At 38.9% G+C, this 26166-nt stretch overlaps 1 protein-coding gene across 2 annotated transcripts in view; it reads left to right on the top strand.

Moving 5' to 3' along the window:
- Positions 1-19751, top strand: part of THRA (thyroid hormone receptor alpha) — a 141677-nt gene extending 121926 nt beyond the window's left edge. For both annotated transcript variants that reach the window (XM_072414827.1, XM_072414826.1), the window contains exons 7-9: positions 2160-2306; positions 3332-3590; positions 5095-19751. In XM_072414827.1, the coding sequence (XP_072270928.1) occupies positions 2160-2306; positions 3332-3590; positions 5095-5345 (657 nt within the window). In that variant the 3' untranslated portion in view covers positions 5346-19751. The remainder of the gene's footprint in view (positions 1-2159; positions 2307-3331; positions 3591-5094) is intronic.
- The last annotated feature ends 6415 nt before the right edge of the window (positions 19752-26166 follow it).

The raw sequence follows: 26166 nt of genomic DNA, 5'->3' as shown, positions 1-26166 counted from the left end.
AATAAGTTTAGCTTCACTTCTCCAGCTATAGTTTGTGGCCCAGAAGTTAAGATCCATTTAAGGCTTTTCACACAATTATTTAGTTTTGTGACATATACCGTTTTATGTACCAGGCGTGGTCTGTGCCATTGTATAGCAACCAGGAAGACTGGGGGATAGGAGAAAAAAAATTGGTTTGCTGAGGGGTAATTGTGTTATTTCTTGTTCAGTTTAGCTTTATTTGCCATTCTATAGGGTTGAAGTATCTATTTATTGTTTCATATGTTTGCGGTGGTATTACCTGTGTCTCCATGATAGACACCAGTACTGTCTGAGCAATGCTTCCTAATTATATTATTGCTACAGGGACAGTTGTTGGCCCAAGTAACTTGTAATACAATACTTGATACCCAGGCAGCATTGATTTGATCATGGATTCCTGTGCGTTCAAGATCAGCGGACTTCTAGCAGGCCTCTGCATGACGCACGCATGTAAATTTTGTCAGAGAAGGATAGAAGCAGCTGGGAGCCGCGGCAGCTCCTTCCCTCCCTCCTTCCCATGCTGTCTCCTCTCTCCCCGTCACGTGGATGCTACACGCGTATATTGCCGTTCTCCTGCCTTGTTGAGCAGCCCCCCCTGCTGGATATATCGCAGACTAAAAGCCAGACTGCTGAGGTTTTCTTGTTACTGTGAATGTTTTTTATTGCACTTAAAGCATAAATCCACCTCTAACAAATTCATACCATGAAGCAGGGTAATGAAATAAAATGATCATGTACAATGATTTCTAGATACACGAGCATGCCCAAACTACTGTATTGTCTTAATGATAAATGTATATTTGTTGAATGTTACGCAGATAGAGAACCCACAAAATATTTTTTTTTATGTTACCTGTGTGTTCTATAAAAATATGTAAATGTAATTTTAGATTTTGTGTTGATGTCAGCCTCCTTCTTATCTCTCTTGCACACTAGTCCAGGCTGGGGAACCAGACATACTACAGGGAACATGCAGACAGGAGGGGAAAGTAGAGTAATCAGAGTGCCAATGACAGGGCAAGCTGTGTGCCAATAGTGTCTACAAGCCCTGGCTAAAATGAGGAAACCATAAACTTAAACCATCAATACCACAGACACAGAAGAAAAAGAGGTTACAGTAGGCTAAAGAGACCAGGGAAAGCACCAAGGAAGATAGCAATCATCACTTCTACAGTAAATGCACAGGTGCATATTGAAATCATGGACACTTTTCTCATTCCACAAATTGAAAGTAGGTTAAATGGTGAAGAAGTCACTTTTCAGGATGATAATGGATCATGCCATAGAGCAAAACACATTTTACTTTCCTTCATCATCTTCAAATCCTAATCTGAATGAAAACTTTTCTTGGAAGTTGAAACAGATGGCCCAAGACAAGGTTCCATCATCCAAAGCTGATCTATCAGCTGCTGTACAAGAAAGTTGAAATCCGACTGATGATGAATATTGTGCTTGAAAGAATGGAAGATGACACAAAAATCGGAGGAGGAACAACAAAAGTACTAAGTGGAATCTTTTGGGTTGACGTCACAAAATTTTTCTCACTGTGATTCCATATTTTTCCCCCAATTCGTCTGAAGAACACGGCTTTAAAACAAAGTTAAACAACTGAATGAACATCCTCCAAGAGGAGTGATTGATTGTTTTTTCCCAGGGCTTGTAGAAAGCTTATTTGCAACTGTACTTTTCACAATATTATAAAAGTCTAGAATTTTTGGGCATAGAACACATTGAGGTAGGCTTTAAAGGAACACATTATGACAGTAACTATTTTAATACAAAAACTGTGACAATGAACAATGTTGCAAATAGTCCCCATGACTTTTGCTGAGAGCCGCCATCATTGGCTCAGCCCAGTAAAACATTCTGCTGTGTATATTAAACTTGTATGCAGCCTTTACCATTAATGTAGTCAATGAGCTATGGGAAGGGTATCTGTCCTTATTTCTTGTTCTGAATACCTTGTATGTTCTCTAGCTTCATCTGTCAAAGTATTCCAGAATATTAACAAGTTAGTATTCAGAACTCAAAATCTGCATGTGATTGTGGGTAATACTCAGATATTGCATCTATTTCCTTCTTTCCTCATTCTTGCATTAGATATAATTTTTTCACACTGTCTTTTTTCCATACTATAGCCTGAAGACATAGGACAGACTCCAATGGCATCCATGCCAGACAGTGATAAAGTTGACCTGGAAGCATTCAGTGAGTTCACCAAAATCATTACGCCTGCGATCACACGAGTGGTGGACTTTGCTAAGAAGCTACCCATGTTCTCAGAGGTGAGTGCTAGTGATACAACTATAATGGGAACACACAAAAGGGCCACACAGAACGGGTTAAGTTTTCGGTCAGTGCATAGTGACTAATCCCTCTGGATTCAGGGACCCCCTAAATAATAATTGTTGCTTTTTCTTGGGGAAGTGATACCATGAGAACGATGAGAAGGGCATCTTTCTTCTAATGTCAAATGAATTCCACTTATATTTCTGTCTGAACCTCTTGGTCCTTAGGACCTCTGCTGGGATAGGCAGGATTCACATTGCATACAGTATATGGTATAACATGGATCAGGACCCTCTTTAACAGAGTTCCTGTGTTTTTGTTTTGTTTTTCACTTTAGTATTGTATACTAGTATTGTTTAATCATGAAGTTTTGCTTTAAATGTCAGTTAAAGTTGCACATCTTTTTTCATGTACAGCCCCATATGAGTTTTTGACTGATTTTACTTAGAAATGGTCCCCCTGCTGTTCCCCAATGGTGGCATACACATACACATGTATTAGCTAGATCCATCAGTTGTTAAATGTCAGATTTGAAGCGTCCAGGAAGAGAGGGGAGATTTCTTATAGAATATATACTGTAGTGCACTGGACAGTAAAGCTCTGGGGCCCATTAGACACACTACTCAACTGCAATGGAATTTTGGGTTTTCTATCTCAGGGGTCCGCGGCCTACTCCGTCTGACAGGTAGTTGGTCACTCAGACTTCCAGAGACACAACCCACCCACCGCCTGAGATGCGTACTGGAGACATGGTCTGTGGCTCCGGCATGTCTCCCTTTGAGTGACACACAGTTCCCCACGCATGCATGGTCCGGAGTCCGTGAAATTAGTGGTCCGCAAGCACCAAAAAATTGGTTGAAGACCACTGGTGTGTCTGACTGAATTTCTTCCATTCAGTTTTAAAGAAAATTAATTGACATAGGCTTGTGTTACTTTGTACTTTTGTCTGATTAGTCCTAACCAATAAAGTTACCTTTAGGTTATTTTTCAAATATTAATGGTACCCTTACTTTTATTGCAGCTACCTTGTGAAGACCAGATCATCCTGTTAAAAGGATGCTGTATGGAGATCATGTCTCTCCGAGCTGCTGTGCGTTATGATCCAGACAGTGAGACTCTGACACTGAGCGGTGAGATGGCAGTGAAGCGAGAACAGCTGAAGAATGGTGGACTTGGGGTTGTCTCAGATGCTATATTTGATTTAGGAAGATCTTTGTCTGCTTTCAATCTGGATGACACAGAAGTGGCCCTGCTGCAGGCGGTTCTGCTCATGTCCTCAGGTATGTGCACAATCTAGCATAGGGTTTTCAATTATTCAGTATTCTAGCCGGACGTGGACTAGCAAACTGCAGTTCTGGTGTTTGCCAACCTTGTTTTTCCTAAGGGGTATAGAGTATACAAGCAAAACTTTGGCCTCCCATTAACTATGCTGCAGTACCTAAAAGAGTATGAGGCCTAATTTTAAGAGGCATTTGGCTTACAGGGAAGGGCTTTTCAGGGAAGAAAAATAATCTTTTTTACTATTAGGCTTGTGTGTAATAAAGTAACCGGATTTGAAACTGGTATAGACAGTCACACAGGAGTAACATTGCGGTTATAAACTGGGAAATGTTTCCTAGTTGGATTGTATTTGAGCAACTGATGTGTACTTATTATATGAACTTGGCATACAACACAGTATGAGCCTAGCATAATATAAAGTTTCACTAGGAAAAAAAAAAAATTGAAAATTTCTTCCCATTGGTGTCCCAAACGTCTAAACCAGTGTTTCTCAACTAGGGTTCTGCTATAGGTCACTAGGAGTTCCCTGAGCAATGAGCAACTTGGACCTCTCAGGTCCATTTAATTGACACCAATGATCTTCTTAGCTATCAGTCAGGGTGACATTCTTTCCACAGACTACCACACCTAAATACTATGAGCTGTGATATAGTAATGAAAGGAGGGGTTCCCCAAGACATGAAAGTTACTTGAAGGTTCCCCTCCATGTTAAAATGGAAAAATCGAGAAACACCAGCCCAAATTTTCCCCCTTGCCAAAGCACCCCCTCTCAACCTTTTGCTGTGCCTTTGGACCCATTATTAGCTTCTGTGGTAGACCATTTGACACAAAGATTGCAGCTAATATTGTATTTTACCTCGCCAAGGCCTCGGAAGCAAAAAGTGTTTTCATAAATCCGGTTATAGTTTTTCTGAAGCTTCACTTAGCAACTTCTTAGGCCTTTTCCGTGTTATTAAATTTCCTAGAATCCCTCTTAGGTCACTGGACTGAGCTTTCCCTAATTAACAAATCATTATTTACATACACAATATTCAGAACAAGGATACTGTATCATTTCCCTTTGGTATATTCCCAACAAGTCATTGTTGTTTTTCTACGTCTTGGGTCACTGACCTGTAACAAGCATGTAGACAGTAAAATATGGGACACTTAAGCACAGTACAGTTGCTGTAGGTCATTGAACTACCAGTCCGTAGTGAAATGATGAAGATGTCAGCTTGCACAAACTGCAGTTTTAATATTTTTGCTATGCCTGGTTGTTTATCAGCTAATAGCTCATCTTAACCCATCACATGAAATATAAAACTTGGGGATGTGAAAAATTAAGCAGTGAGGATCACCTTGCCACACTCTACCCACACCAAATTGAATTCATTTTTATTGGAACTCTCACTTCAAATTACATTTTAGTTTACATCCTATTTATATATAGGGTGTTGCAAAATACAGTGCTAAATTCCATTTTGTAATCTTTATTTTAACTTGCCACCTTTTTCTCCTTAGACCGGACGGGTTTGATCTGCACAGATAAGATAGAGAAATGTCAGGAGACATACCTTCTCGCCTTTGAACACTACATCAATCATCGCAAACACAACATTCCTCACTTCTGGCCCAAGCTCCTGATGAAAGTGACTGACTTGCGTATGATTGGAGCCTGCCATGCCAGTCGCTTCCTACACATGAAGGTTGAGTGCCCCACAGAGCTCTTCCCACCGCTCTTCCTTGAAGTGTTCGAGGACCAGGAAGTCTAAGGGGCATTGGAGTGGGTTAGAGAGGAAAGGGAATTGCTTGGCTCTATTCCAACCTGCCATCCCTTACAAGGCTCTCATGTCCTGGGAAAGTTAAAAGTGGGAATGTCTGGATTAGCCCTTTTAAATTGAAAACTGCCATTGAAATCCGGCACAAGCCAGAACGGAAGCTCCCAATCTCGACATAAGTGTACAGCAGATCAACTGTTCTTCAGTCAAGCTTTTGGCTCAACCTGAAGGAAAGAGTATTACAAGTCTCCTTTGCTGTGGTGCACCCAACAGTTTTACTATGGAAGAAATCATCTTTTTTCATAATTTCCTCTAAAACCAATTTGGTACACTAAGACCCTAAAGAAAGGAGGATTCCTCTAAAATCATCTAAGTTCACCATGAGTGGACATGGTCTATTCAGTTATTGGATGGGTACAACATAAGTGAGACTGAAAGTTCACTTGCTCCCCCCGTATGTATGTGTGTGTATAATATATACAGAGAGATGTATATTTCTGTATACACACACATATAAATATGGTATGTATGGCTGAGAAGATAAGAGCTTACAAAAAAAACAAAAAAACTTGGCCTTGTTAAGCTGAGATGTTTTGCAGACTCAGGACCATTGAAAGTTGTAATGTCACCTCCTTCCTTGGCCTGCCTTATGTCATGCAGTGTCAAGCTGCTACGCGAGATTTCCCCTCGCCTTTCTGTAATACAAGAACTGTCTACCTGTCCCGGTTCTGCGAGCTGAGGATTTGTTACAGAATGGAAAAAAACTACCACACCTGGTTATTTGGTGTGATGTACTTAAAAATATCTGATTATGCCATATATCTATATATGTCCACCAGCAGGCACATAATGGCTATACAATTACTTAACATAGATCAAGGCAAAGCCCTGTAGTGCATTTATTATGAGCTGCATATGTTATGACCATATCCTGCCTCCTTGTACACAAGCAGTAAACATAAAATAAAAAATTGTTTTATGTGAAAGAGCTAATATTGGCTATGAACTAAAGTATCCACCCCCACAGTGAGAATGACATACTAACATTAAAAAAAATTTGCTTTAACTGTGTAATCCCATTGTTCTGTGCTAACATCCAATCCACACGCATTGGCACTTAAAATTATTTTTTTCTGGGATTACTTTAAAGGAAGTTAGCTCTGTGCAGGAAATGATTCCCCGAATAAATCATATTTCCCTTTAGTATTTTCACTTGACCCCACTAGCGGTAATCTCGAGTGTAACTTGAGGTGGATTTTACTTGCAAAAAGCAGTAATCCAGAGTCACACTCAGGGTCGCTTTTAACTTTTTTTTTTTGTTAAACCCAATTACCTTGTTCTGTCGCTGTCCCTCGGTGTCCTGCTGGTCCCCGCAGGTCCTGGGGAGACGTCCTCCTCCTCCGAAGTGCGAGATCTACGGATTTCCCGGTGACGTTGGTGCAGGCGGGAGGATTGGCAGGAAATTCAAATATTTTTGTATTAAATTCAATACAAAATAGCTGTATTAAGTCCAATACAAAGAAATATTCATATATTATATTTTATTTTTATTATACATGCTACTATACAGATACATTACATGTTTAAATTTTTTTAACAGATTATTATTAAATTTATTAAAATATCATTGAGTTATGCCTAAGAATTACAGCCTACAATGAAAAATACATTTCCATGCAAAAAATTGTACCGCTTTTTGCATGGAAATTGAGGGAATTAGACCGCTAGGGAGATTAATATATATTCCCCTTTATCATATTTATTTAAGGTGCTACTAAAAGCTCTTTTATATAAAGCAAATTTACATTTTTTTTTTTACTGACTCTCAAAGGTATTCCTGTATTTGCAATGGAGAGAAGACTTAGGTTATTGGATATCCACGTGGGCTGCAAGTATGCATTTGCTTAATCTGTTTACACTGTTAGCACAAACACAGTGATAATATTGCCTATTGAATAAAAAGCTCAATCTGGACATTAGTCATTCTGCTTGCTCATAGTGAACAGCTCTGATCATTTCATTGTTGCTCATAACTAAAATCTGCAGGTACCTTGTAGAACTTTCGCAAGGATTACAGTAGCTTATATGAAAATGATACTTATATGTATATATGTGGCATAGTCAGATATCATTCCCCATGTTCTTGAACACCAGTGCACCTTGCTTTGAGTCAATTTGCTCTAAATTTATAGGAGGCATTTTGGGGGATGTTGACTTTTCTATGTTTGGTAAAATCATGTCCATGCACAGAATTCCCTCGATGGCATCCTCGATTATGTGAAAACCACACCCACTTGGGTGACAAAAATTGCACCAAAGTTGTTCCTCTGTCACCTCCCTTACTGTCATGCGGAAAACAAGAGACCCTCACCAGCTAAGCAAACCAAAAATTTTCTAATAAGCACTTTTTTAAAGCTTCATGTTTGCATAGTTTAACCTTTCTGTTGCTGCTCTCTTGCACCATTCTCTGGATCTTTAGAGATGCGATACCTTGTGAAAATTTCTAACCTTGTTGTTTATCAAGTGGCATCTTTGGTCTAACCCATTTTTAGGGTTGCTTTGCAAATAGTAGGGGAGATCCCCATTTTACTGTAGACTGTAGCTATGCCCAACTCTTTCTTCTTGCACTTTGCAAAAAAAGCACTTCTTTCCAATGAAATTTTCCAATTTATGTTTGAATGTTTTAGTTTTTAAATAAGCTCAACTTTAAACGCACTTATTTTTTGGAATTTTTTATCCCATATTTATTTTACAAATGCTACATGGCTGTAGCTAACTCTGTATGAATATGCTTATGAACAGTTTCTAGAGAATGTGGCTCTGGTCATAAACATGGCTTATGTTCTTCTAGTTAGCACTTACTAAAATGTATTTTTCATTTAAAGTTTTGCCAGAGTGTCTGATTTAGTAATTTAGATAAAGGAACATGAAGAGAGCAAAATTTTCATATCTCATAGTAATTAATTGAATAACATTTCTGGTCAAATTGGACCAGAAGTATTTTTGTGTGGTGTTATCTGCACGATAATTCACCTTCACACAGGGATGTAACAATCATGAAAGTGGCTTTTAACTGTAATCTTTACTACAGAATGCATCTTCACACAAAACCCTCTCCAGAATGGCTCTAAAGCTTAGGACTGACCCCTCTAGGAGAACATGCAAGTCCCCCGTATCTGTGGTTAGATAGTCTGTTACACCCCTTATAATCTGAACTCTCCTTCTTGTACCTATGGGAGATTTGGACACAAAGTGAGCTAAACTTTGTAGACCACGTCAAAATAGAAATATTTTGGCTGGTAAAGTAAAAAAAAGCACTTACTAAGTAGTACTTTCACATATAATTCCCCTTCCCCATTTTTTTTCTTTGTTTTAGTTTTAGGGTTCAACATTTTCCGCAGGCAGTTCCCTCACCCTTACCCATTTACTCCCAAAAGCCGAATTAACAAAGCACTTAAAACATATGCTTGTATATATGTTTCCTTTTATAAAGCCCAAAATATGCATTTTTTTTGTATTTGTATTTGAAAGCGAGGTTGGCTCTGGAAAGGGAATTCTGTGCCATTAGCTGGGGATACCATTGTTGCATTTGATATTGTGCTGTCAGAGACATCAACTAAGCCCAGAAGTCCACCTGAAATCATTTAATTCTTTAAAATACACACACATGGTTATACCATGAAAAGGAGTGTGCTAAAACATGCACTTGTAACTAAATTGTGTCCATTCAGGTGACTGGGAGTCAGTGCAAGTAAAAACAGTAGGTCATCGGTCAAAAGATTTCAACACCACCTGTAAATGCTTCAGTGAAGTTGTGATTGTAGGGAGAATCACAGGAATCCAGCTTGAATCCATGAAAATCTACTGTAAATACGTAGGATGAGAAAAATATTCCTGTTTAATTGTCGCTTGTATAGTAATCTGGGATTAGTTGATGTCTGCTGTTTTTCAATATGGGAAACCTGTTTTTAGATCATTCCACTACCAGAGAGAATTCTAAGCTTAGAACTATAAAGTAAAACAAACTTCAAATGATTCTGCTTTGCTTTCTGAAGTTATGGGCGCGTTAGGTATATAAACGCTATTAGACGCAGACTTCAACGATTTTGGTATAAAAAAAATTTATAGAACGTGTTAATTTTTACCAAGTAATTTGCAATGATTTATGGATAACGTTTCTAAATTCCCTTTCTAAAGGTGCTTTTTTCTCTCTGGTTCTGGGTGGTGCTAAATTTTCTTGCATCTAAGGTAAAGCAAAACACTCTTGTTTCTGTCTTACCTCGGCTGTTTAGGAAAGGAAAAAAATGTTTTGTTTTTTGAAATAGTGTTTTTCTTAGTTCTGGGCTGTGTTGACAGTCAGCCTTTTGCACTGCCGACTGCCAATGTCACCCCGAGCACACAGCTATCTCTTAGCTTAACGTCTGCGGACTAGACGTTAAAAAGTTAAAAAGGTCCGGGTCCACTCAGTGGACAATAAAACTTCCAGGCCTTAGAGACCTGGCTAATTATCCCAGAATCCCTTTCACCTCTGCCCTCTTGTCTGTCTCTATTTCGTCTTTGCAAACCCTGTGTGCTTAGCACACTCTAAATAACAAAACAAAAAATTTGTATATATTTGTATATATGTGCTGCTGTGTGTTCACCTGTAAGGTGGCTACATCTTGTTTGTTGTTTTTTTTTTTTTCCTTTTATTCGTGTAATGTTCTATAATTCACTTTTAAATTCCCTTTGCTGCCCAGAATCTCTCAGAGGCACTTGATGGGGATGCAGGCCTGTTCTTTTCATTCAGAATATGGCTGGAGGGGGAAGTTAAAATAGAAAAAAAGATCAGCAAGGAGTTGGTTGGTTCTCGCAACAGGTAGCAATACTGAGTACCTCAGTAACTGTGTACCTTACCCTGTTGTTCATCTGTATCTTTGGCTACAGGAACATATCCTAACAGAGAGATCTAGGATCTTATCTTTTCACTCCCAACTTCACAGAGGAGTCTCCGTGCCTGTTTTTCTCACCCACTTACTACAGGAAGATTTTGTGGATGGGTTTACAATGGAAGTTGGGAGCCATCAGCTGAGAACAATTGTTAGCTGTTAGGAATGACAATGTTATGACCAGTAGGGCTTTGCAAATGATTCCTAATCCTTGATTTAACAAACCTACCAGCTTCTTAAGGGGACATATCTCCAATACGTCACTAACGTGTTCCCCCAACAGTCCAGCTCTGACTGACACTTTTTTTTTTTTTTTTAATTTTTTGCTCTTGGGGAGGTGTCACCGATCACAACCTGCACCTATTATCTGCCTGTCCAAACTTGATCTTTAGTCTCACCTCTAGTACATGAAAAAAACATGATTCATGGAGGGCACATCAATGAAGATCACCACAACTCTAGAGAACCCAGTGGCTGTGAAGGTTAGCCAGCTTCGTCAGCTGAATACAGAATCTCAAAGCAAAATGCCATTGCAATGTCAGGATTGTGGACCTCCCTTAATGCCAACTTCTCAACACTACATGTAAATCTCTCTGAGATATTTCTTTTTTTTTCTGTACAGTCATTATGTACATTATGAGCAGAGGAATCGATTAAACTGACAGTAAATGGAGGCGGTGTGATTTGCACGCCAGGAATGAGGAGTTGAGCTAAAACATCAGGCTCATGCTCCCACCTCGCACACATACACTTTACTCACACAGAGATTAAACCAGGAAGATGTTTATTTGTTACTTTTTTTTCTCATACACTCATACCTCAACCACCGCAACCCTTTTTTGTCTCTCTCCTGCCGACCTCACTATCGTGGCTCAGGGTGAGAAGTTCCTATTCAGAACTCTGTGGACTATCAATTCTCACCAGCTGAAAAAGCTAAAAACGGGGTCTTTACAGAAAATATCCATGCACAGGAGTGGACAGATGGGACATTCACTGAACTTCAGTAATTAAAAAAATAAATAAAAAAAAAATATATATATATATATAGAAAAGCAGTGGGGATACCAAAACTGCCCCTTCATATTTCTATCTACAGCATTAAAAAAAAAAAAAAACAAAACAAAAAAAAAAGGACTGTGTCAGCCACAGATGATTGATCATACAGACCTCAACAGCGTGCCTCCTCCAGCCCCATGCAACTCAAAGAAAAACAAGGATTTAATAACAAGAACTTTTTTTTTTTAAATAATTTTAGATTACCATGTTACCTTTCAAAGTAATTGTTTTTTTTTTTTGTTTTTTTTCCTTATTAACCCCAAATTTGTGGGGTAAACATGTTGGGGTAAAACTGATTTTAGCCATAATTTACAAAACATACAATTTTACAGGAGAGTGGATTTCTTAAATAAATTTTTTTGTGTTTTTTTTCCACCTATAGGATAGGGGTGAAAGTTTGAGTACTGCAGAAGCATCAGCATCACCTCTATAATCTTAGAGGTAGGTGCTCTAAAAAATGGAGGGATGAAAAGCTGAGGTGCTGCCAGGAGCAACTGGATTCTGACTGCAATTTCTACTGTGCAAGAAAATAATGGAAACATCTTTTTGGTTGCTGTGGCCAACACGTGTGCTTTTACAATCCCTCTATTTTTTGTATGTGATACCACAGTTGGAATACTTTATATAAAAACTTAGTAATGGGTATTGTGGGGAGGGGATAATCTGGTGTTCTACAACCTCTTTGCTTTCGGGCTTATTCTGTTAGTTCAGCGGTTAAATATTACTCCCTTCAATCCTCTCTTTTTCCCCCATTGGCGAAGATTCGATATTTAAAACTGCATGGAATTACCTTAGCTGGTAATAAAGGGCAGGAGTGGGGGGACAAACCTATCTCCTACAGTGCTTTATGCATCCTCAAAGTTCTGACCTGCAGATATGTTGGTTTATTCAAATATATATTGAAATATAGCTATATAGATGTTTTCTCTTCTGGTAAGACAAAAATAATGTGAGAGTAATTTCTTCACTGCTGGAAAATACTACTGGGGCACCGAAGGGGTTAAAGGATACTGGTGTGGCTTTTTTTTCTTCTGTAGGTCAGAATCCGCTCTCTCTGTCTCAGAACACTTTCAGGTTCTATATGTTCCAAGCATCTGAACCTTAATCATTATGCAATGTAAGGCCGAGCTCATAGGCTCACCAGTAATCTGAAACATATAGGAGTTGTGAGTGCAGACACATATTCCCCCCTTCCTTTCCTCTTCTCTGTCCGTAAGATACCCCTCCAGCTTATCTGTATATTTATAAAGAATTGAAGAGGAGTCACAAGACTCTTAGTGTACATAAAAATACACAAAATGAAAGTCTTTGCTTGAATTTGCTCTGCCTGAATTTATGCACAAGTTGTTTTCCTCACAAGTGAAGAAAGAATCTTCTAAAGTATGTATGTATGTATGTGTGTATGTACACACACACCCACATTCTGGCCTGGGGTCTTCATGTCACCCTAATACTCCTTTCCCACTAATTTGTTTCCCACCTGGAATGTAGACATGTAAACCTTTCTGTTTGTCTATCTGACAGGAAGGTTTAAGGTGCAGAGATGCATTAGCTGCATCAAAACACAGGGTTAAAACAAAGCTCAATCTCAACATTTTCTTGTTTTTTAACTTCTTGTGGGAGGGTCTGTATATTTAGGTCTATGTATGAAACACAAAACTAACTATAAGAAAAAAAAAAAAAGTTTTTTATTTTACGGGTTTCCAAGCAGATCTTTCTCTTTAAAATAACCCATTTATTGCTGCGTTAGGCCACAAAGGCGGTACAGTTTATTCTTCAGACAGAGATCTATGTGATAAGATTTTTATACTTCTAGTGAGACTTGGATATATAGAAGTGGATCTGTCACCTGCACACCGTGGTGTGGCCTTTTGTTGTAGGATCAGATGGTCAGAGTGAAGCTTTCATCAGAAAGCCGAGGCATTCCTGAAATCTGTAGCATGACTTTGTCTGTTATGTCTTGGCGGTGCCACTCTTTCCTCCCAAGTCGATGGACTGAATATTTTTATTGCCACATAATGGCTGCCATCACTGTGTACAGGTGATAGATGCACTTACGTGTGTTTGCACTGTACATTACAGGTGCATTACAGGTTGTATTCTATTGCAGGTGTATTATATTACTAGGGGCCTGAAAGCCAGATGATACCAGCCTGTCTGCTGACAGCCCTAATCACAGGTGACAGCCTGAATGTTTTTTCCACAAGTACCCCCTCACTCAGGTTAGACTATTGTTCAGCATCAGGGATGGTTGGGAAACACTAGAGTCATGAGGAAGGCCTTGAATTTTGTTACCAAATCAAATCCAAAGACAACGGCAAGGTTTGCAGGATTTCCTCACATAGGCAACAAGGACACTGCTTGGTTTTTAAAGAGATATATATATATATATGTATACAAATCTATAAGTATAAATGCCATCTTATTATGATATTTGCTTCCTATTGTTGCAAAAGTATCTGCAATATTATGCCTGCACGTTAACAGCTCGCTTGCAACCTTGGTTGCCTTTGTATTGTGTGTGTATATAGATATAAATATAAATTTACAAATACTATTTTATCATGCAGAGTGACAACCTTATCATAGTCTTTTAGGTTGTTAAAACCATCAGTGCTTATGTGACTTAATCTTGTAAGCTTGCACTTGCAAGTAGGCCTTTGGATGACCATGAGAATGATTACAAGTGGATGTGTCTAGTTGCGCATACCCAGAAAAGTGCAGCCGTATTTGTTATAGCAAAAATATTTACTACACACGTAACTATATTCAGAAAGTTGGCTGCATCCTCTGATGTACAGGCAGATTTCGACAATGTGGCTGCTTTGTGTATGGGCAATTGGTACACTTTGAAAAAGTATGCCTTTTGCTGGACATTGTCACGTCTATTATACCCCCCATACTGAATAATCTGTGTTACTGCCCCAACCCACTTTCCTTTTCAGCACTTGAAGGGTTAACAGGCAGGGCTCAGTAGAACAGCTATGCAAGTGGTGTTAGACTATGGTGGGTTAAAAAAGTGCTGTATAATTACATTCCGTTCTCAGGGCGATCTGCTCACAGGGAATATACTGAAGATGAGTGTATAGTTGCCTATAGCTACCTAGCCAATTTTATCATACAATCTAGAAAGTGAAATCTCATGCCTGGTTGCTATGGGCACTGGCAGATTTCCTTTCCACAATTATATATATTTAAAATATAAACGAACCCCACTGTTACATGTCAGGGAAGCATCATTTCTGACCTCATGAAAAAGGATCAGCCAACGCATTCTTGCATTCAGATTTTTTTGTGCATTATGGTCATAAGGTAAAGATAATTTCTATTGGCACCCAAATCTCTTCTGCCTCCAGAATTTAGGGCGTATAGTCAGACTTAATTGGTTAGAAATTTCCTAGTCTGCAAAGCATAAAATATTTTTAGTGCCCTCACAATTTGGCTTATATTCCAGCATTGCAATTGAACATTTTGCCTCCAAGCAGGGTTCTTGTCTAGATGTCCTAGAGGCAAAATCATGTTTCTCAGTAAAATAATACACATTTTCAGTAAGGCCTGGGTCCACAATTTAAATGTTGGCATTAGCATACTACAACGATCAAATCGAAACCTCCAGGTTTCCAAAAAGTGGTGTAACTGGCAATCCTTTGATATAACAAGCATTATAAGAAAAGTAGTCTATAAGTTTCCTGGAGCAGTAATTTGGCAAAAGCCGTGACAACCTTTGATAGCCAGTTTGCATAGCTGTATAAAACTGCCAGTTTTCTTCATCCATATCATATCAGGTCATCAGTGCAGGAAAAGCAATTCATTTGGATCAGTAGTTTGGTGCAATAAAGACTTTTATTCACCATAATAAATTGGTATTATGGCATGGTGTATTGATAATAGTAACAGAGCACTGATAAAATGACACAGTGAGTTACACGGTGTATAGCTATGCATGACATCTTCATATTCCAAAATGTCCAAAGTTAAGCATATTCAAAAGACTTTTCAGGCTGTGTCTGCTAGGGATTGTACTGCAGCCCTGTGTTGTAAATGGTACTATATAATGTGCTTTCCAGTGGACTGTGGTCCTTGGTGATCAAAGAATTGTTGCCCACAGCAAATATTATTTTATTCTCTTCTATACTAGGACTTCTAGTGGGAGTTTGACTGGATGTTACAGGCAGCATTAATAGAGACAATTCCGCCCCTAAATTCCACCCAAAATTTATATTTCAGACATTGGTCTTTGGCGCATTTTTCTTTTAAGGAATAAAGTAGCAGGATCTCTCTGCTTCTTTCTACGTTAAGCCCTTTCCCTCTTTCAGCTGTATTCTCTCTATAAAATAGATACAGACCAGGCAGGGAGAGAAAAAGACCATCTTGTATTGGCTGCAGATTTCACACAAGCAGCACTTGATATTTTACTAGTCAACAACATATAATAAAACCGAATCGTGACTATCTTACATTCTTAGGTTTTAAACAGATTGTATAAAGTAGGAAAATATAATCCCATGTCCTGCCTATTGGAGCAAGACATAAACTGCCTGAGCTGTGGATTAAAAAAAAAAACTGTACATAAAAAGGGTAATTGCAAGTTTTGTTTTTGGGGATAGACCTGCAAGTGCACAGATGTCAGTCCTGCAGTACTTGAGAGATATGTTGTCTCCAGCATCTCCCATAAACTAAAATATCCATTTTGGAGGGAATTGTTCTTTAATAAATGAGGGCTTGTGCCCCAATTTGATTGTTTAATGTGACAACTTGCAGAAAAGAAACATGGCCCCATTATCAGATATTATAAATTCAGCAATAACAGGGCCTCTTGTGACCTTAAGGTGGAGGTATCAGCTAGGATTGTTTTGCAAAGTATGCGTGACAGCTCTGTCCATCCTCAGTGATTAGCAGAGCCTTGTACTATGATGGACATGTGCGTATACAAGATGCCTCTCATCACTTGTCTGAATGAGCCCTCAAGAAAGATACCTATCCACAGCAAGCAAAACACAGATCATCTTTAGCTTTGCTAAAGTGCTGAAAGATTGTTTCTTCTGGGTTGTTTTTTGTCATATTAAATAAGTGGTAATAGTGTATGCAGTAATGCAGGGCTAAAGCGGAGATGATGTGCTGCAATCATTGCAGCCAATTTTCTGTTCACTGAAGTCCTTTATCGGAGCGTAATGAATTTTGATTTTAATAAACTTAACGTTCCTTGGTAAAATATAGTAAGTGATGCGATGGATAGCATCTGGCTCAGAATACAAGAACAAAATAGTGACATTTTTAGTGTTTTCACCTTATTACCAGTCATTCACAGTAAGAAATGAAGGGGGACCCGGAGCGGATATTGTCTTAATTCTTAATTTTTCCCTGTGTACAGATTGCCTGGTCTCTTATTTTTAACCTGCTGTGGTACCTACCGTGTCACACCTTTCACGCACCAGCATCTACTTACACCTCAGATCCTACAGAGTTTATGCAGAATGCATTAGGTGGTATAGATAATCTCGCAGCCTTGCTTGTAATGCATGTACCATTTGCTGACTGGTCTGCAGGTTTATTAGTCACCCGTGACGTTGCAGTGCCACATTCATCTCTGTGCCGTTAAAACACATCCCCAGCACTCGGGGGAGCTTATGTCATGTTTTTTGGGGGTTGTGAGTTCTCATATTGCCTTTGATCCCATCAGTTAGGTATCTTTGTAGGTGATATTAATGTCTTGTTCTACCACAGCTACGGGGAAAGGGGGGGGGGGGGTCATTTTTACTCACACTTGGGGTTTTTCAAACTTTCTGTATAAATAAAACTGCATTTTTACGTTCCCTCCACCTACCTCTGTGTACTTCAGTGAGCTTACAGAATTCCACAGATAATATAGGGTAAAAGATCATTTTGGAATGTTTATTTTTTTAGCCCCTGTAAGGGTTCATCCTTAGGTCCTATATTAGGATTCCCTTGGTTTAATAGTTTTTCTTTTTATGTGTTTTTTTTTCCCTAGGTCAGCTCACTGCCCTTTTCGCCAAAGGGACTCTTGTGTACTTAGTTATTCGCCCAGATCTTGTAACTCCTGTTGTTTATTCCATGTGTATGCCTCAAAGGAACCTCTGGTTGTACAGGAAGAGTGGTTTCTAGGAGAGGAAAGATGACATTGGACAAATAAACTATTTACCTAGATTGTATAGGGTTTTTTGCCATTTTAGAGTAGGTTTTATCAGTGCAGAATTATTGAATGGATGGTGACTGGCTGTGGAGGTGCTAGTGGGGTACCAAGAAAAAGAAATCCTCTTTATATGGCACTTTTTACCTAATCCAAATAACCAGGTTGATACCCCAACCACTGACATGCACAACCCATTTCTATTGCCTTATCTGTCCCCAGTCCCATCCTAACTTACCCCTGTCCTCTCCCTAGACTCAGGCACGGTTTGCTTACACTAAAGAACTTTATATTCCAAATTATATATATAGACTAGGAATGAGCAAGCCTGGCTCCTACTATGGGCAAGCCTGGAGGGTTCACATGCCATAGGCCCAGCCTATGCCATATATACAGTATAAAGAATTTTTTGAGCATTGGCTATCAGGATAGACTTCGTGCTGGGCTCCTATCTTAGATAGGGTGACCTCTAGTCTGGGCCATATGAGGCCAGGCCTAGGTAGTGTTTAATAGTAATATAGAGTGGCCTGTAGATTTTTTCTTAGCTCTCTTTACACTCATTGCCCCAAAGCGTGTTAAGAATGGAGTGTATAAAGGTAAGGCAATACTGGGTTTATATTAAAATAAAGGACAGTGTCAGGCAGTCTTATAGCTCTCTATTAGGCCAAGGTTATCCAACACACCTCCTTGAGGTCTAGTGTAACCCATGTAATTGTTAAAGTGTCTTCTTAGCCCAATATATTTTGCTTTTTTTCTCCCATTTTATAGAAGGGTTCTTTTGTTTTTTTTTTGTTTTTTGTTTTGCACAGCACCACACAACATCGTTGGTCAGCACTGCCTTATGATTGAATTTTGGGGTGGAAATATACTTTTCTAAGCTTAATATTTGCAACACATAGTACTACAGAACTCAACAGCATTGCATGGACTTTACTTCTCATATTGCCTTATAGACACAAGATATGAAAGCTGTGTATAGAGAGGGGGCGGAATAAAAACTGGAAGGAAGATAAAGTGAAGGATGGCTCATAACAAATACATTTCCAGCTCTCTTTTTTCCCTTTTTCGGATCGGATTGGAAATGAAAATCATCAAATTGTTTGTTTATGAGAATATCTACACTGTATCTTTTCTCCAGTTATATGTAAAAAATTGCTCTACGGTCTTGCAGCATGGCACGAACAGTTTAAAGAAGTCATGGTGCCAATCCTTAAACTGCTATACGTGAATAGATATTAAGTTTAGTGTTGATACCAAATAGAGTATATTATCCCTTTAATCATTTTGCCTTTTTTTTTTTTTTTATTAAATTGGGAAAAATGTAAAAACGCAAGGAATTGTTTACCCCAAATGGGAGGTGTTTTCCCTTTTTCATGCCATTAGGAAGGGGACTTCGGCCCCTTCTATAAACTTATCTATGCTTTGATGTTCTACGGGGAAAAAAAAAGAAAAAAAGGGGTTAATGTTGTCTAGTAATGTCTGTGTCTATGTATCTTTTCAGGGACTCCCCCAAACCCTTCTCTTTTCCGATTTCTCTCCGTTTTCCCCCTATCCTACAAAGAAATATTGCCTGTCTATTTTTTTACTGTAATCTTTATATGCAGAGAGCCTATAAATGCTGTATTAAAAAAAGAAAAAAAATGAAAATGCCATGCTAATATTTAGGATTTTTTATTGTCTTTCCCCTTTTTCCTTCTCTATAGTGTTGTGCTCCTGAAATTTCTTGAATTGAACTGCTCTTTAAACGCAGAGGTGGGGGGGAGTCAGTCTGCACCCAGAATTATCAGAGAGTGCTAGCACCTCCAAGGCTGTCCCACTGTCTGGATTAAATGATGGTGGTGGGATAGTTATAAGGGGGAGTGCAAGCTCAGGGCTTTTTGGTATGTTAACTCTTTCTATGGGGACATGGCTGATTCCCCCACCCCCTCTTCTATATTTTTGTTTTATAAGCTTTTACCTTCAGTAAAATAGGCTAAGTTATTAATATTAAAACATCATATACACACACAACTTACCTCAGATCAATGGCAGGAGGGTGATAACGTGAGAATGGAGTTGGGGGAATGAATAATCTAATCACCCACCTCCTTGCCCTCTCTGTCAGTTACCTTCTGAAATCTCCCTCTCCCTAAAACCATGTTGTTCCCTGTTTTCTAGATATTCCTACCCCCACATGCTTTGTTTTATTTTTTATGGTCCCGTTTTTCGAGGCCCGAATGTCCTTTCCACCAATAAATTGTAAGCTTTGTAATTACGTGTTGCAATGCATTCTGGGTCTTGTCTTTCTTTTATGTGGGGGAAAGTGGGAGGGTTATGTATGAAAGTGGTCAATGATGTTGTGTGTTTTGATTGGTCTTCCTCATCCAGAGGATCATGTTTAAGCTCAAGTGTGAAAAAGTTTGTCAGGTATTTGTTCTGTCAGGTAATTTTGTTTTTGTCCAGAAAGAGATGGGAAATTTTTCCAACAGTGACACCGACAGCAATATAAACCTGACAGAACCACCTAACATTTACACAATTCTTTCGGAACAAAATACATTTTGGCTTGAATTGGGCTTAAAGATTCACCCCAAATTGGAAGAATCACTAGCTGAACTCTACATGTATAACCCAGGGCCTTATTTAGGAAAGTGTTTAAGAGAAGAACTGCCTGTTACTACAGAGCAGCTCCCTCAACCTCCCAATGGCAGAAATAGAATATTTTTCCTCATACACAATAAGAAACAAGTGGACTTAAACAGTAAATCAGAGAGGTTCCACCTTTTCCCACTCACTATTCATGAACACCAGCAATTTGCTTCCTACCGATCAATAAAGATTGAGAAATATTTTCTGAGGTGTCAGCTATTTCCATTCCATCCAGTGTATGTTTGACTGCCTCCGATAATACAAAAATTAAATCAGCAGGGTGGATATATATGTGTGCTGGGTGCACAAAAAACAAAATCCAGCAAAAAAAAAATAAAGTGTAAGGACTATGATTGTGTTTAACCTTAATTCATAGCAGCCAAAACCTCAGTTTTTAGGTATGCAACTTTTTAAACAGTGTTACAATAGTAACATTACAACCTTCATTAAAATTTTACACATCGTGTAGAGTGTCAAAGAAGCTTGCACATTTATTTCTGACATGGACCTCACACAGGTTAGCAGAGCTCTGCCTCCTTTACTTGGCACTGGTCTGCCCACATTATTACTTTGTTAGCATCCTCTATCGGCAAGCTCACTTCTGAAGTGGCCTTGGGCCGACAATACAAATACATGTACACTGGCATAATGATAATGTTCCCAGTATGACATTAGTGTTTTACTTTGCTCGAGGGAAACAAACGTCATCACTCATAAGAGGTTAAAGCGATCGGCCAGAAGCAGACAAAAATCACCCAGTAGAAATGGATTCATCTGAAATTGGTAATAACATATAAAATAATTTAAAATTATTGTACAAGACTACTGCTATTTAGTACTGAAAGGGCAATACCATTTTTTATATTGTTCCCAGGGTAGTTGAAGAAAAATTGATAACATTTTGAATTCAATGTTTTTTAGGACATTGGAGACCACGTAAACTACTGAATACAAAGCTATTTCTCCATAATGCACGGAAGACATGGGCTCATTTCATATCACAACATAGACGGTGCAATGACCATAGCAGCCCATTTCATTTCAGGTTATGCTAGGTACATCAGTGAACGATACATCCAGTACAAGGGATTACTTCACTATTTTGAAGAAATCTTTATTCCATATAATGTATATTTCTAAAAGCCAAAATAAACTTTAAATTAAATAAAGCTAATTTTATTTCCAGATCACGTCTATAAACATATATGAGCCAAGTGGTGGACAGAATATCCAACCTATCGACCAAATGTACTTGCTGGTTGAATCTTATTTCTGCTCATCTTTGAATTCAGCCGGAAGCTTTATAACTTATATGACCATGTGATACAAAATAAGAACAAAACCTTTATTTGCTTTGCTCTTCTTTTACCCGGAACCACATTACAGCAAGGCCACATTCTTAGATATGAATAGGAGAAAAAGGTTCAATTTTAAGTGCAGCAAAGTTTTTGACAAAGCGTCACATGGACAGGAAAAAAGCCATGTTAGCCCCCTTTGTGAAAAGCCTGATTTGAACGATTCTAAATAGCCACATGTGTGCATACTGATTGGAATATGTTTTGCTCTAAATCATGATTAGTTACATATAGTACCTTTACTTGGTTTCTGTCATTCCCCATGCCCCACTTCTTGCCTGTGGACTGGCATTATTTCACACTGACAGAATAAATACAAGACGCAAATCGCAAAGTGAAAATGTTTTCTTAATGAAGTTTAAAAAAAAGAAATAATAAACAACTTTTGAATGTAAATGGCCATAAGTAGCAATAATAAAAATGTTACGTGGCCGTATTGTACTTCTGTTAGTCGCTGTATTTCACTGCATTCTATGGCAGACCCGAGACACTACTGACAGACTGACCACCACACAATCCAAATATTACAAATCCTAAAGCTTACTAATGCATCAGTTTGCTTAAATGCAAAAAGAGCTTTTAAAAACAGTGAATACAATAATATATTTATTTATATTTAACAGATTTTTAAAAAAATGGTATTGCCCATACTAACAAGATTCCTATTTTTTAAATTATCACAATTAACTATCTGAGTCTGACTGGTTGCTGCAGGCCATACAGACGTTGATGGATATACAATATGAAAAAAATGCTTGATTTTATGGAAAAATAATTCTTTCATTCAAAATAAAGATGAAAAAATACGTTTAATTTCCCCATAAATGTACTAAATGACACACACAAGGAATAAATATATTACATTCTCCTAATGCAAAAATAATAAAACACACTGTAGACATGATGCACAAAACCTGTCATATGGAGATGTGAACAAAGGATGGAAATACTGTATCATGGTATATTCAGCCATTTAGAGGAGCATATAGTACCAGGATTGTCAGATGGCTCAATGTCAAGTGTTCATTGTCTTGGCACCAAGGTAAGACAAATTCACTTCATCATTCATTGGAAAATAATTCTAAACCAAAATATACATCATAAAAAAAAGGTTTATAAGCTGCATTACTGACCTTGTTAAAAAAGAAAAAAATGCACCCTGGAAAAGACAAACAAGGCGTGGTGGTGTGCACCCCTTTATAGAATAACCAAACTAAAAGCCAGAGAAACCTGCATCTGGTGGTAGAAACTGCATACACAACATGTGCATATAACTTCTACTGCAGCTGTCAAACTTGGTTGCATTGAGGAATTTAGGATTGCATTTTTAAACACAGCAAACACTCCAGTGCTCATTGAATGCAGCAGAAAAAATGTGATAGGGCCTCTTTCTTGCCACAACAGCCAAAGCAGTATAATAAATCTACAATCACGCCTTAACAAGGCTGTTATACATTAGCAAATTTAAAATGACTGTGTCATAAAAAATTTATGAACAAATACAACACATTACACGAAAAAAACAAAATTAGCAGAAGAAGAAAGTCCATCCATATTCAGAGCCCCAAACACTTCTAATAAAACATCAGGCTAGGTCATGTGGGACCCTGGCCACGTGCCCAAATCTTAAGTGACAAATAACAATGCATCAAAAAAATAAATATATTGTCTGATACGTGGTCCATGTGTCCTATACTAAATCAAGTGTGCTGAATCCAAATCTGAAGTCCAATTCTCCCTAGGATGTCAGAATCTTATGTTCATTACGCGTTTAGACGTGATTACTTTCTCTCGTTCTGCAGTTACTATGTAATCTCTTTTCAAAGTTCCATAACATTACAAAAACATAGTTTTATGTTGCAACAACATATACAATTACATATAATTCACCTGAATGCTTGTTCAACACACATGTATACTTCAGAAGTGTTTCTTGCTTTTGTGCTTGTGGCTCTCTGTTGTCTCCTGCTGCAAAAACCAGCAGTAGTCGCTTGTCATGTTGCACTGGCCTTGACATCTTGTTTCCATAACAGAAATATCCTGATGAAACCTCTCCCCTTGTTCATCACTCACATCACCCAAATTTTGTCCAGATGGGTAAGAAATTAATTTTAGGTGACATTCGGCAGCCAGGTTGATGGTATGCTGTTAGCATGTTGTTCAGCTCGCTGGTTGCCCAGAATATTTTGTGAAACTAGCACAAATGAATGGCAAACAGCAAGTTCAAGTGGGTTGAGTTTGTCTCTGATTGTGGCATCGCGCATCAAATTGTGGATTTGGGGACCAACAAAAATGCCTGCTTTCAGTTTAGCATCTGTTTTAACTTTTCCAAACTTGTCCTTCAGATACTGAAAACCCATACCATCACGATCCATTGCAACAACAAAGTTTTTCATTATTCCAAGTTTAATATGAAGTGTCAGAAGGTAAACTTTCTGTGGATCAATGGGTGATTTATGCTTCACATTGTACTAAACAACAGTGTGTTCAGGTCCGGGTGGCCATTCTTTCACATTGTAATGGTTACTGTCATCACCACTGTTCCACAGGCACAGAAAGCACATATATTTAGTGTATCCCAATTGCAGGCCAAGAAGGAGTGCCACCACCTTCAGGTCACCGCAGAGGTTCCACTTTTGTTCTGAATAGTTAATCAATTTCAAAATGACCTCCATGGATTCTTTCACTCCCTCGGCATGAGCAAGCGGAACAGAAGGTTTTTCGTTTTACTTGATGCAGCACTACAGCTTTCAAACTTGCTTTGCTCAAGTCTATGAACAATCTCCACTGTTCTGGTATGTATTCTCAACCTAACTCCGTCATGAGTACACTCACATTCGTACAGAAGCAAATGTCATTTTCCAGCTTGTAAAAACATGCAAACTTTGTGTGATGATCAGGAACGTGTGAAGTTGTCGTTCCTTTTTGTAGCAAATTCCACTCCTTTAATCTGGAGGCTAACAGTTCAGACTTTTGACATAGACAGGTCCCTTACTAGATCATCTAAATCTGATTGGCTTATAAAATGTGGCTTACCCTCTTTAAATTGGGGTTCATACCATTCAATAACATCGACATCATCCCCCTGTTCCTCATCCGACATGTCACTGTCAGTAACAACAGATGTAGGAGGGACTGGCACTGGATTCTCTGCATCATGTGGCACTGGCTTCAGATCAGATGATTTTTGATTTGGTCTTCTTCTGAAACCCAGCAATTTTACTCATACAGAAGTAGCAGTCCTAATGACGGTCTTTTGGCTTATGCCAAACCATAGGCAAAGCAAAAAGCATTTTATTTCTTTTCCCATTCAACCATTGTGTTAGGCCAACGTAACACACCTGACAGCAGATATGAGGTGCCCAGCTTTTATCCTGATCTCCAATTTCACATCTAAAGTAATACTTGTAAGCAACTCTCACCCTCTTGGTTAGGTTCTTGGGTGATCACACGGGTATATTTGCCACAAATGTAGCAAAAATTGTCCGGTTTATTAACACAGCTTCGCCTACTTATCTTTAGCTCAAAACAGACTCACTATGGCCTAGCTCAGGGGTCTGCAACCTGCGGCTCTGGAGCCGCATGCGGCTCTTCAGCCTCCTTGTTGTGGCTCCCTGAATGAAGATAAAGCCTAGATATCCTCTTGTTCCAGTAATTTGTATAGTATAGGCTGAAAAAACACTACATAGGCCCCCCCACCCATAAAAAATATGGACATATTACAGTCCACAAGTTCAGGCAGTTTTCAGGCATTTTTTTTCTTTTGTCAGCAGGTAATCCTGTATATATCACACTTCCTGTCCTGTACTGCAGTGGTCCCCAACCTTTTGGATGCCACAGACCACTAAATTTACATGTACATTTGCATGCATGTGCAGGGAGCAGTGTGTCACTCAAACGGGAAGAAACTTCCCCCATAGTGACGTCATGATGCCAGAACCCGGCCACTCTCCATGGACATAGAGACACAACCCACCCACCGCTCTGAGCCTGCTATGCATACGGGATACATTGTCCGCGGCTCTGGCCGGTGCCCCGGAGAAGGACCCTGCTGGGGGATGCACCGGCTAGAGCCGCGGACCGCCAAAAATTTCTCTCGGACCACAGGTTGGGGACCGCTGCTGTATTGTATCTATGTAAGGAGCTATGGCTGTTGTCTATCCCAGGCTGTCTACCTCTGTTCACCAAAGGGCATGGGGGATTAGTATTTAATTATTTATACAGAATAGAACAGTGTCTCCCAAGACACTGCGGAGGAGGGGGATTCCCTATCTGGTGTTCTAATGAAAAAAATCTACCAGTGAAATAAATCTACCACGGGGTGTGTACAAATGGGTGTGTACAATGACATCCCCCTCCTTTGAACCCCAATTCCTCTGGAATGGGGAGATTGGCCTAGCTGTACTATACAATAAGATGGTGTCACACTAGAGACAAGCCTTTGGTCCATCTCGCCTTATATACCTATTTCTGACGTCAGCTCACTGACTTGCCCAGACGCTGCTGGAACATGCATCCCACCAGGGGATGTGATTCAACTGAGGAGACAGCAGGCATAGTGGTAGCTGCAACTGTTATAATGTTCCTATGTAAAAATACATTACCCAATTACCGATCATTTGAACAGCTATTGCACGCCTATAACTTAAAATCTGTATGTGATAGGCAAATTCTAAATTCAGATTTGGAATCAGCACACT

The sequence above is a fragment of the Pyxicephalus adspersus genome, chromosome 6 (genome assembly GCF_032062135.1).
Source record: "Pyxicephalus adspersus chromosome 6, UCB_Pads_2.0, whole genome shotgun sequence".
NCBI classification, from domain to species: Eukaryota; Metazoa; Chordata; class Amphibia; order Anura; family Pyxicephalidae; genus Pyxicephalus; species Pyxicephalus adspersus.
Note: the sequence above shows the minus strand (reverse complement) of the source record. Positions and strands in the feature narration are given on the sequence as shown.